The following is a 13,293-nucleotide window of genomic DNA, read 5'->3' as shown; positions in this document are numbered from 1 at the left end:
CATTAAAATGGCCCCAGGACAGTAGGGTACAATTGATCAAAAGCACAGACGGTTGCCTATTTCGTGTGCTTATGTGAACCATTTACGTGCAGACTTTGCTAACTTTCTGTAGACGTCTTTGAATATGGCTGAAACGGGCGTCCATCATTATCCCAAAGGCCAAACAACAACCTTACCAATCGAAGCACCCTGGTTCAACCCCGCAAAAGAATGCAAATACTGTTCCATTAGCTGGAAGGTTATGGCCTCAGTTTACCTGTATGAATCGACGATGGTATGTTGATGCTTGATTATCTGTCCAAGAAAAAAGTCAAATAGAAAGAACTATAAAAGTACCACAACAAATTCATGTCGTGCACAAGCTCTTCAACCTAATATGCACCACGCTAGATGTGTATTTCAATATAAATATGGAAAACGGGTGATTCCTCGGAGTCAGAGAAACAACAGAAGACACTTATCTTTAGAACGTGTAATAATTCTGTAATTTGACTAAATAATTCGGCATAATGTTAAAACAGACCATCGTGCTCGATTAATAATAATTTGAGTAGCATTGAGCATATAGAAATGACATCATACATGATCCCAATGTATAATCACTGCATAATAAATTACGACGATAACATACAAACAAAAGGAAAGAAAAAGAAATACACCAAATGATATGGATCATACTGATATGGTAGATTCCTGTAACGCATGCTGCAGTAAACAGGTTAAGTTTTTCGAACATTGTTCTTTCTATTTTTAATCAAGCTCGCCGAAAATTTCTTCCGGCGGGATTCACGTTTTCGGCCAAAAAATCAATCTTGTAAAGAAAAATTATATCGAAAAAGTTAATTCTGGACAACCTATCAAAAATGACGAGGTAACGTTATTTATAATCCAAGAAAATCAGTGTGTTGACCGCATTTTCTGATTTCAATATAGAAGAATTACTTCTTTTTCGGATATTGACACATTTCGGACATTTTTTTCATATCTCCAAATTGTCTAATATTGTCATACAGATTAATCACATTTGATTGTCATATGAATGTTTTTCATGAAAATGAAATGATTAAGAAGAATAATGATGGATGTTTCTTTAATCTGAAATTTTGACAAACTTGTTTAAAATTGGCGTTATCACAGACATGTAGTCCAACTAATTGTACTGCGCGACGAGATATTGTGCTATTTTCGTGTCTGGGCAATATCTCGCCTCTACGTACAACATAAAAAGTACCTTTTCTGTGGTGAAATTTGCGCCGGGATTTTGAGCGCAAGCTTTGGACCGTGTAAAATCGTATTAGAATTCATATTTGAATAAATTTGTTACGATACCTTTAAAGATTATTCATTTCTACATCAATTTCATGTTTTATTTGTGAAAATATTCCTAACATAAAGATTTTGATAGAAAAGTAAACACATGCACCATCAAAATAAAGACATCGCCGCTAATGTCACGTGACAAATACACTGTTGATAACTACACTGGTGTGTATGCGGTACTGCGTTACTGAGAAACGACGAAACACTCTTAGTAAAATATCAAGTTTAATGTTATATTTTAAAAGACATTTATTTATGCAAAAATTAATAATTATGATAGGATGAAAATATTATTTTATTGGAGCAGATGCACAACTTATTCGTTATTGTCAGAGCGTTCTTAGAAATATCAGAATCATCATAGCTACTCTGTAAACGGACTTCTCACTAAACCGTTTCTTGTTTATAAAAAAATATATTGTTCAGCTTTCCAAGTAAATATAGGAGATGGAACGTATTGGTATCTATAGATTTTTTTCCCACGATTATGATGAATATAGGGATATGTTAAGAGCTGAAACATGAGGTTTATATGTTTAAAGAGCAATGTTTATTACCCTTCCAGATTTTTTCCGCCTTTTTGATTGGATATTGATCACCCGAAAGAAATTGATATAACCGAGCCAGACGGGTAATATACACACTAAATTTCCCCGTTTGGTACCCAACGTTGTAAACAATATGCGCTGAGGTGATGCGCGTACAGTTCGATTTTACGCGGTGTAAATTCCGATTTAAAAGCACTTTTTAATTGTCAAATGATAAATATTTACCAAAGTAGAGTAATTATACATATTTCCATCAGTATCGAAAACAAATATGACCTCGTGAAAGCTTGATATTAATTACAAAAAATGCGTTCAATAGACTACTCCTTTTCTCTTGTTTACATTCGTTAGGTACGGGAAAAATACGTCATGTATTTATGTGACGTCATGTTGTGACGAAGAGGTACCCTGAAGGGAATCTTATTTCGACGTTAAATTTGAAACAGCAATGATTTTTTAAAAAATCGTCTAAACTCGGCAGGGGAAGGGTAATAAAATTATTATTTTGGTTTTGGAGTGATATATGTGGATATATTACCTGCCAAGATAAAATATCACCCTCGCCTAACGGCTCGGGTGATATAAAATCTTAACAGGTAATATATCCACATATATCACTCCAAAACCAAAATAACATATAACGTTTTCCTAGTGCCATATAGTGACTACGAAAAGACACCATTCTAAGGATTTTGACAGTCTGTTATTTATAATCAGGTTGATTAACTATTAAACGCAGGTTGATTAACTAGAGGAAAACTACTTAACGATACTTTCAATGTTCAAAATATTTTTTATCAATAATAAAACGAATAAATGTCAAACGCGGTGCCTCTACATGTATGTGCGAAAAAAACATTGGAATGTAAACTTCTTCTTCTTTTTTTCCTTCTTTTTTTAATTTCTATCCACGCAAGTCCATAATTCTGGATAGTTTACTCCAAAAAGCTTTCTGAAGATGTTTTTAGAAAGAAAATCACACACACGTAGGTATGATGACCGTGGTAACAGAGAAAAAATACTCGGAAATTTATTTCATGAAATAGGTGCCTGCTTCATTTTTTTTGTTGTTGTTGCTTTTTGGTTTGCAAAAGACTTTCATAATGTTGGTATACAGTAAAGATTTATTTAACACATTTCACTTTTCTGCCGTCTTAGAAATTATTTTCTTTTATAAAATGCATGCATGCCAGGCGAAGTGCGATTTGAACAATCAACACGGTTATTTAACAAAACGCTGCGCCACTTATTTCTTTCACAGGCACTTGGTGTGTGGAGCTCAAAACGCCTTTAAAATCAAAAAAAAAAATGTTTATTTGTCAATCCCAGCACATGTACTGATCATATTTATAATATAAGCCGTTTTGAATTTTTTTTTTATATTTCAACGTCTATAATAAAACACAAGATAAAAATGTCCGCCGGAAAAAATCTGCACACCTACCGTCTCAAAACATCGTGTATTTCATTCTGTTTCCAATATTTTCACATAATCCTTTGTCCCATTGACACAGAGGATATAATTATTCACAATGATGGTCAATTTTAAACTTCAACGTCAAAATAAACACCGAGATTATCGCCGTTTTACTCTATTTACAAACTCTTTCGACAAATTCAAACGTGGCTCCCCAGCGTTGACAAATATACATTTTATTTGGATTTTAAAGGCGTTTTGAGCTTTGTACACACCCAAAGTGTCTGTGATTTCTTTGATTCTTGTCCAATCTTGTAAGATTTAAGGTTTATGCAACAAGTTTACTCATTTTAAACAATAATATGATACAGATTGTTACTGCCCTAAATATAAAAGGTGTTGCTTTGAAAAACGAACTTACAAAGACGGTTAGAAATCACGGCGACTCATCAGGTTTTTTTTTCAATATTTTTTTTTTAGTTTTTGATATAGAACGAAAATTAAGATTTTAACCTTCTTGTAAATTTAGATAGAAAACCAGAAAATAGTTCCTAATAATTAAATGTCACAACTCAAAAGTTAAAAAGTTGGCATATCTTGCGTAAATTCAGAGCGTATTTGTAAGCCGGGAAACTGTACTGAGGAAACTCGGGACCGTAACACATTTAAATTCTTACCATCGTTTGAACAATTTTCATAAATGTATTATAGAAAGAAATTGAAGCATAAGATTATCGTCTTTAAAACAAATCATCAAGTATATTCATAATTATAAATTGAAAAAATAAACACATGTAATTACAATCTAAAAATAACTTTTCTTTTCAATTTGAACCGTGTCGGCATGGAAAACTGTTTAACTGATTCCGGAAAGGAATCACGGCTCCAATTTAAATACTTATCTATAAATAAAATTTATTTATTTAAAACTTAATCTTATAAATTTTAAGTTGACACAAAGAAATTAAGTAAGGAATTAACAGGACTGCGCATCAATTATTAATAGTGTCAACATTTCTGAAGTGTATATTGGCCAGCGTACCGGTGTCGGCGTTGTTGAAAATTTGACACATTTTAAAAATAAATATTACGTTGAATATATTTTCTTTACCGGGACAAAAACTTTTCTGGAACATCGCTTAAACAACACCCAATAGCCAAGCCAATACGGCATGCTATGATTACACGGATAAATGGTACATGTACACAGGTTCTTTCAGATACAGACAAACGAAAAATAGGCGCTCGGAGTAACGAGTTTTATTTTTCTGAAAACTGTTGAGGAATGAAAAAATAACGCAAGAATTTACCATTTGAATTAAAAAACAACTTTCATAGCGTACTGTAATGCACGTTAACAAAACTTTCCTAGGCAAGGAGTCGCAGCAAATTGTGACTAACATAATTATACGAGTGATTTATATATTACATAAATCCTCGATTATACTAACAGATAATACTACAGAGTTGTTACAATAGACATTTTAATGAAATACAGTATTTGTTTATCCTTTAATAAACATGCTTATAAAAAATAGGACTAAATCCGCATCATTTTAAAGATTTCAATCAATTAGAAAAATATTTAAAGATTACTTCCTGGCGATTTTTTTAATGTAGCAATAAATAAAATTAATAATAACAACATTAAAAAATAATAATTAACATTGTTAAATAGTTTTTCATGTTTTTTTAGCCACGCAAAAAAATAAATAAAAGGAAACAACACGCACGGTACCGAACAATATCGATTTTTAGCGTACATGTTACATTACTGTAGCATCATCACAATATGGCGGCGTTGGTACACAAATGAGACGGTGAAATGAAACTAACGTGGTTTACTTTCTTCTAAGTTGATAGTCTGGCACTTTTTGTGCTGTTTATTCCTTAAAATTGTATTGTTGAATAAATTCTTAGTTTAAATTGTCTGCATTTTCACATTTACATCGAAATTCACGTTTCACCACATAAAGGTCTCCTTTTGGTTTTGACGTTAAAGCGAGATTCTGCCCCAGAACGAAAATATCTCAGAATCAAGCTTTGGCACGTCAATATATTTTGACTACACAGACATGATGCCCCATGTTTACAAATGTATTGTTAGACTGGGGTGAGAGTAGTTTCGTCGCACTACCGGTTTGGCAAACTGATCTTATATAGTAAAACAGGTAGTGGTTTCGGCGAAATATCTGTTGTATAATGGGCACGCCAATTATCGTAGTTCTCCACCATCATTCCCCCATTCTGTAGACAGGAGGAGGTAACCCTATCAAGCATTTTGACAGACTTTTGCCTCTTTTCGACTTTTAATTTACATAAATGTTTGCGTACCGACTTTGAGTTGACATTAAATTCATGCAATTAAAGACAAGATATTGAAAATTTAAACCTATTATTTATTATTTACTTTAGTACAATAGTAATATTTACATAAAAGCTTTACACAATACAAAAGAACAACATCAGAGAAATATATACACGTATATAAGTAAAACCTGAAAAAACAAATAATGTTTTAAAATTTATAACAAAATATTGATGATTAAAAAACTTTATATATATAAACCATGTCTACTTTGCCTTTAATTACTATATAACATAAGATCGACGAAACCACTTTCGCACCTCTTCATAAATTAAGTTCGCCAAACAGGTAGTTCGGGGAAACCACCATAATTCGTTAGACTGTTATGAAGAATAGTTAAAGATTCGCCACATAATAACAGTAATGAAGAATTGATAAAGATTCACCCATAACAACTTGCCCCACTCGGACTGACAAAGATTTAAGGTCAGCAAATTCAAGTAGATCTATGGATCATTGTTTATTTAAACACTTGTTTGTGAAATTCGACAAAATCGTACCAAATAGTGAATTAAATTTGTAGGCATTCTATTCATTTGCTTTTCAATACTATTACATTTTTGTGCCTCCACAATAATGGGGGGCATTTAGATTAACCCTTGTCTGTCCATTTAGTCTGTTCTTTTTGTGTTGCACGTACAAATGTAGCTCAAAAAGTATTTGACCTAGAGTTATGAAACTTTATAGGAATATTGCTCAGCATGTATAGTTGTGCACATAGGTGTTTGCCTGTAGATTTATTCAGTATTTGTAGAGTGATTGCCCTTGACTTAGTAAAAATTTGCCATTTTCAACTTTTGTTGCACGTAGCTCAAAAAGTATTTGACCTAGGATTAAGAAATTTTACAGAAATGTTGCTCAGGATGTGAAGCTGTGCACGTGATGTTTATTTGGTCAGAGTTATGGCAATTGCAAGTTTCAAGTTTTGTGCGTAGCTCAAAAAGTATTTGACCTAGAGTCATGACACTTAATAGAAATGTTGGTCAGCATGTGTAGTTATGCACCTGGGGTTTGCTTATGAAGATATTCAGTATTTGATGAGTTATTGCCCTTGACTTAGTAAAAATTTGTCATTTTTAACTTGTGTCACAAGTAGCTCAAAAAGTATTTGACCTAGGATCAAGAAACTTTACAGGAATGTGCACCTCACCTGATTTTTTGCTTTAGGATTGATTCTGCTTAATCAAAATTATTGCCCTTAACTTAGTAAAAATTTCAAATTTTCAATTTGTGTCGCATGTGTCTCAAAAAGTATTTGACCTAGAGTTAAATAACTTTATAGGAATGTTGATCAGCATGTGTTGTTGTGCACCAGGGGTTTCGGTTGCGGATTTATTCAGTATTTCTAGAGTTATTGGCAATGAATTAGTAAAAATTTGCAATTTTTAACATGTGTATATCTTTAGAAGTATGTGACCTAAAGCCATGAACTTTACAGAAATGTTGGTCTGTAGTTTTGCACTTGGGAGTTGGATTGTGGATACTGGATTTATTCAGTATTTGTAGAGTGATTGCCCTTGACTTAGTAAAAACCATTCCAACTTGAGTGCTTGAGTCAGAATCGACTAACTTCACAGGAATGATGATCAACATCACTGTTAGGATGTGTACCTGGTGTTTTACATGTGGATTTTTTTCAGATTTGTTTGAGTTATTGCCCTTTACTGACTATAAATTATAGACTTGTTCATGGCTTCATGCATTAGCAGCATAGCTAAAAAAGCATTTGACCTGTAGTCCTGAAAGTATACAAGAATGCTGTCAGCATATGTAGTTATACACCTTGGGGTTTGCTCAACTTGTGTCAGATGTAGCCCAAAAATATTTGACCTAGAGTCAGTAGATTGACAAAACAGTGGAATGTGGGGGCACCCATGTTCTATGGACACATTTCTAGTTTAAAATTTCTTTCTTTGATTTGCATTTTCATAGGAAAAATTGGTGGTGACAGCCACAGTTCATCTTATAAATGTTTATTGGTATTTCAAGAAAATTCTTTCTTTCCTCTAAATTCGATTTGTGAAAATATATAAATACAATGTTTTTTTCTCCAAATTAATGAAATTTGAATTTATTTATAGCATATATTGTGCTTACATGTTTTTATGGTATTTTTTTATTCATCTTAATGAAAATTTTAAATTCATTCACTCTATAAACTTTATCATTGTAGAGGTGGTCGAACTGAACTAGGGGACATCACTCCACACAACATTAAGCAGTTAAAGAGGTTAAACCAAGTTGTCTTCCCTGTCACATACAATGACAAGTTCTATAAAGATGTTTTGGAAGTAGGAGAATTAGCTAAGTTAGGTAAGGTATTTTCATGTATTAAGGATCTTTATTTAATATAAATTCATCAGTGTGAAGTACTTGTTTTCTCATGCAATAATGAACATAAAATAGCCTTATTGAAAGACAAGGATTTTACTATGTTTTGACTAAAGCATTTGAAATCATGTGTCAAAAGTTACCTTGGGAGTCAAAAATTAGATAAAGGAATGATGTTATAATTGTTATACATTTTGTATATTGAAAGAAGCTGGTTTTCAAACTAAATGTATACTTTTCTGTTTTATCATTAAACAATGTTAGATTTGTCAGGGTGTGAAATGTTGAAAGTTGTTTAAATAATACTTATATGAATTATAGCCATTACATTGGAAAATTTATAATAACTGCTGGGACCAAAAGTGATAAGTTTAGAGCCAGGACAGCTTCTACATCTGTCCAATCTAACATGGCTCTTTACTGTTGGCTGACCAATTGAGCCGCGTCACGACAAAACCAACATAATGGGTTTGCGACCAGCATGGATCCAGACCAGCCAACTTTTTGTCTGTTAGAATGCCTCCATTTTTCAAGAGGTAACTTTGTTATTCTAACTATAAATATATTCATTGTTATTTTTTGTTTTTTTACAGCATATTACAATGATATTGTGGTAGGAGCTGTATGTTGTAGAGTTGACAATTCTGAGAATCAACGACGTCTTTACATAATGACACTAGGTGCCCTGGCTCCATACCGTAGACTAGGAATAGGTCAGTTATTTATCTCTTAAAATAATAGATTACTATAGTTATATTGAAATACATTAAATTGTAAATCAGACCTCTTTCTAAGATAGGTTAGCTTATGATTGCTTTATATATGAATAGCCTCTTTGATTTAAAATGGTTGTCTTAAGTTATCTCTTAGTCACTGTTGATACCCAATAATGGTAATATATACTGCAGAATTTACTTTATGGATATCATATAAACTAGTAGTGCAGAAATGCACCCTGCCCAGGAAAGATGCTGCATGCGGTTGCTGAACTTAGCTCTTGCAAATTCAATGTGGCTTACTGCTGTGATCCGAAGTGAAAACTATCAACACCACCACCTTTGCAAAGACAAAGATGTTTAACTCTTGTTGTAACAACTATAAATTTATTATTCTTTGAGTTACTTCCCTTTGACAGTAATATTTTATGTTATATTTTACGTTTTCAGGAACTGTGATGTTAGAACATGTACTCAATATTTGTGAGAAGGATGGAAATTATGACAATGTCTTTCTGTAAGATTTTAGTTCATTTTACTTGTTTTATGACTACTTGATGCTTATTCCTTCTTGTCATAGGGCTTAATGTAATTGTGTTATTTTTAAAGTTATTTTTCAAAATTGTTGGATGGAAAATTTAACATAAAATCCAACAATTATACAGCCTGTAATTTTTAGGATTCACATAAAAAATTATGATACTGTCTTTTTATTTACATTATAATATACAGTCAAACGTGAATAAAGTGATCGCACAAGGGAAACACCATAAATGGTTGCTTAATACAATGTTCTCTTAAAACAAAGCATGAGAGAAGCTCAAAATTTATTCATGATATTCTTCCTTTGCGTTGGGAAAGTTTTTCAACTACATTTATATAAATGTTAAATTAGGTTAAAATCCTTATATAATTCTATATCTAAATGTTTATCATGATAACATTATAATCCTTTATTTTAAATGTTTATCATGATTACATGTATATATTCACTGTTTCAGACATGTACAAGTGAACAATGAGGGTGCTATCAAATTTTACGAGAAACACGGTTTTGAGATTGTAGAGGAAAAGAAGAATTATTACAAGAGGATTGAACCTGCTGATGCCTACGTGCTGCAGAAAACTTTTCGAGAGAAATCCCAGAGTAAACAAACAGAGAGTAAACAATCATAAAACCACTTAGTCTAACAAATTTAAAAACTATTAATAAATTAAGTATTTACATCATTCAAGACAGGCATTGTTATAACAAATACTTTTTTGTGCTACCTGAAAATACTGAGTTGAACATTTAGTCACTTGTTTGTCTTTTCTTCACACTACAGTTGCCACTTCTCATTTTCTAACACATATTTAGATACCTGGTATTCAGATACATGTATGTTATGCGTGTCTTTTGACTTTGAGCTTCATGAGGTCAAGGCCACCAATGCTTAAAATAGATTTTTCTACTCTTCATATTAGGGTTAAAATTATCTTTATTTTATAAGTAAGTGTTCATCAGAAACCGCTACTTATGAGTAAGGTTAAAGGTAAGCCTGATGGTTTTTTTTACCTTTCTCCATTGGATACTTATTTATCGAAAAGAAGTCTTAAGAAATTTTGGTATGTAAATACTAAAGCAATGTATGTCTATCATTTGATAAGAGTTTAAGGGTGATTAGGTCTAGGTAAATAAGTCTACAAACAGATTATGAAGTATTTTTCATAGCTCAACAATGATTTGCACTTGTGTCATAGTGCAGTCAGGGAGAATCCATTGTTATCATCAGTATTCTATGTTTTGAAGCTGATAATGTTCTGCAGTAATTATGTATTGCAAATGATTTAATCACAATTGTTTTCTTCTTTTAAATTTACTTAAAGAAACAGGGTCCAAAAATACTCTCTGGACCTGAACAAATACATTTACAATATTTTTTTTTGGTAAAATTTTGGCATGGTTAATCTACATTTCTAGTTTTGGTTTTTTTCTTCTTCATATTTCAGTTTTCATCACTATTACATTCAGTCAATATATTGCATAATGATAAATGATGTGTTGAGATATAATTTTAGGCATTTCATGAAATGTTTGACAAGTTATGCACAAGGAATTTTATATTTCCATGTTTATTTGACTATAAGCTGATGACAAATATTTAGTTTACTAAGCCAGAGAAGAATTTTATTGATTCGTTATCTGCAACTTTCTTTTCATTTATTATCTGAGAATACTTACTGGTTAACTTACTGGTTAACTTACTGGGTAACATACCGGTTAGCTGCTTTAAAGCAGAATGCCTCCAGATTCATGCTCATATTTATGAAGCTTGAAAATGAATTTAAAATATTGTGAATAAAGAAAGTAATATTCACATTGCAATTGGCACTTAACAATCCATGTAAATTACCAAAAAGATGTCAAAATATGCAAAAACTAGCACAAACTGTGTTAGTCACACAGTAGAAATAAGATAATAAATACTGCTATATCAGTCATAAATCATACATAACATGTGGATCATTACTTGAATCCTAAATATTTTCACTTTTCTTAAAATCTTAGGTCATTTTCTCAAGTCTGATTTTCATGAAATATTTGGCTCATCTGGAGGCACACAGCTTTAAAAATTCTTTAATTAACTTAAGGCTTTGTGCAGTTGTTAATAATGGAAGATTTTTATGGACACATTTCTTGTTAATTGTTTTTTTCTAAAATGTTTAAAAAAATTAAAAATTTAAAAATCTTTCTATCAAAATATGTTGTAATATGTTGATATTGAATGAAAAGTTATAATGGATTTTTAAGATAACTTTGTAGGTTCTTATTATTTCATTCGAACAAATTCTGTTTAGATAAATGTTCAACATAGAATTTTGTTATTTATATTAAGTTTGACAATGTTTCTTCGATAATGAAAATCATTTTCATAATGCCTTAATTCTGCTGTTAATTCAAGTATGGATTTTCTGAATAAATAATTAGGTAAATCTTATAATATGTCATGAATTTACCTGTTGGTTTTTCTACTTTGTACATTTACATGTAAATAAACTATTTTGTAAATTAACTTATATTTGTTTTCATGACTTCATATTGCTGTACATGTATTATAACAAGGACAAGCCTATAAGTTATTAGCCAGTGTTAAGGAATTTATTAATTAATCAGATGTCACCTTTATTTGAGCAGTGTCACGACAAAACCAACATAATGGGTTTGCGACCAGCATGGATCTAGACCAGCCTGCACATCCGCGCAGTCTGATCAGGATCCAAGCTGTTCGCTATCAGTTTCTCTACTTGTAACAGGGTTTGTAAGCGAACAGCATGGATCCTGATCAGACTGCGCGGATGCGCAGGCTGGTCTGGATCCATGCTGGTCGCAAACCCATTATGTTGGTTTTGTCATGGCACGGCTCATTTATTATGACAACTACATGCATTACTTGGGTATTTTGTAGCCATGTGTTATGAAAGACTAGTTGGTCTATTAAGTGCTTGTCCATCTCTAAATTTGAGGAGAAAAGTAAAGTACATCTGAGGTTCCTTCAAACAGTTTTATGTTAGGGGGTGGGGGGTCTTTTTAAATATAGACATTATCAGGAGTGCAATCCTTGGAAATACATGTAATAGAAAGAGCATCGAAACACGAGGCTATCTGATTTGTACGAGAAGCATAGCCCCCTAGTATAAATCTGATTGCCGAGTGTTTTGATGTTCTTTCTCTTTTGTATCATAGTCAAAAATAAAAGCATGTTTCCTGATGTCACAATATGAAACCCCAGAAAAAAAGTAACCAATGAACGAGCATCTGAATATGATATTTCTGTCGCTATCCCTTTCTCGTCACACTATGTAAACCCCAGACAAATGAACCAATCAATGGGCATGCTCTGGAGTGCAGGTAACTAATACCTGCACTCCAGTTAAGGCACTGTGCATGTATATATATACGATTTAACTCCGACACATTTTCAACAGAAAGGTCTCCAAACTATGATACAAGTACATTGTTACTAACCTGGCACTCCAGGAACATTTTGGATACTCTGGTTAAACCACAAGATAACTTGTTTTTTTCCCTATCAAGAAGGGACATATAACCAGGCACCAACAACCCTTCTCAGGGGTACCTTGCCTTATCATCGGTGGTTTCTAATCTCCAGCTAGCTTACAGAACGTCAAAGGTTCTACTTGGGTGCCTTTTCATGCCCAGAGGGACACCAGAGGTCTTCAGGCCCCAGTAAAGCTTGAAAGTCGCCATATGACCTACACTGTGTTGTGTGGGGTTACTGTATGTTAAGTTGTTATTTGACCGCTGTACAATGAGCTTCTTTCAGCTCAAAATCGACATCTTTGGCTAAAATACTTTGTGGAAATTGCACTGAGGTAAATTATCACCACTTGGTGCTTCAAAATTAAACCTTTAAAGGGCATGACTGTTGAAATGTTTGGGGTCTGTTCTCAACAGCAAATGTTGCTTTTTGTGCCTTAATGGGCAGATGACCCTCATTAACCAAAGACTACCTCAACTGAGCTGAATGAGTGTACTCCTGATCTAATTACTTGAAACTGGATGCCTCTCAATTCTCAACATAGTGCAAT

General features: G+C 32.6%; 1 protein-coding gene across 1 annotated transcript; it reads left to right on the top strand.

Moving 5' to 3' along the window:
- Nucleotides 1-718: 718 nt before the first annotated feature.
- On the top strand, nt 719-11,756 carry LOC132741905 (N-alpha-acetyltransferase 50-like). Its single transcript, XM_060730209.1, has 5 exons — nt 719-871; nt 7,827-7,966; nt 8,578-8,697; nt 9,151-9,217; nt 9,702-11,756. Exons 1-5 carry the CDS (start codon nt 864-866, stop codon nt 9,874-9,876), a joined length of 510 nt encoding a protein of 169 aa, XP_060586192.1. The 5' UTR covers nt 719-863; the 3' UTR covers nt 9,877-11,756.
- Nucleotides 11,757-13,293: the final 1,537 nt, after the last annotated feature.

Source organism: Ruditapes philippinarum, unplaced genomic scaffold, assembly GCF_026571515.1.
Source record: "Ruditapes philippinarum isolate M1 unplaced genomic scaffold, ASM2657151v2 ctg442_1_1_1_1, whole genome shotgun sequence".
NCBI classification, from domain to species: Eukaryota; Metazoa; Mollusca; class Bivalvia; order Venerida; family Veneridae; genus Ruditapes; species Ruditapes philippinarum.
The sequence above is the reverse complement of the archived record's forward strand: the minus strand, read 5'-3'. Positions and strand labels throughout refer to the sequence as shown.

Excerpts from the sequence above, each read along its gene's own strand:
- LOC132741905 (XM_060730209.1), top strand. Across the intron at positions 7,967-8,577 it reads AGGAGAATTAGCTAAGTTAG|CATATTACAATGATATTGTG; the intron begins GTAAGGTATTTT and ends GTTTTTTTACAG. Across the intron at positions 8,698-9,150 it reads ATACCGTAGACTAGGAATAG|GAACTGTGATGTTAGAACAT; the intron begins GTCAGTTATTTA and ends TTACGTTTTCAG.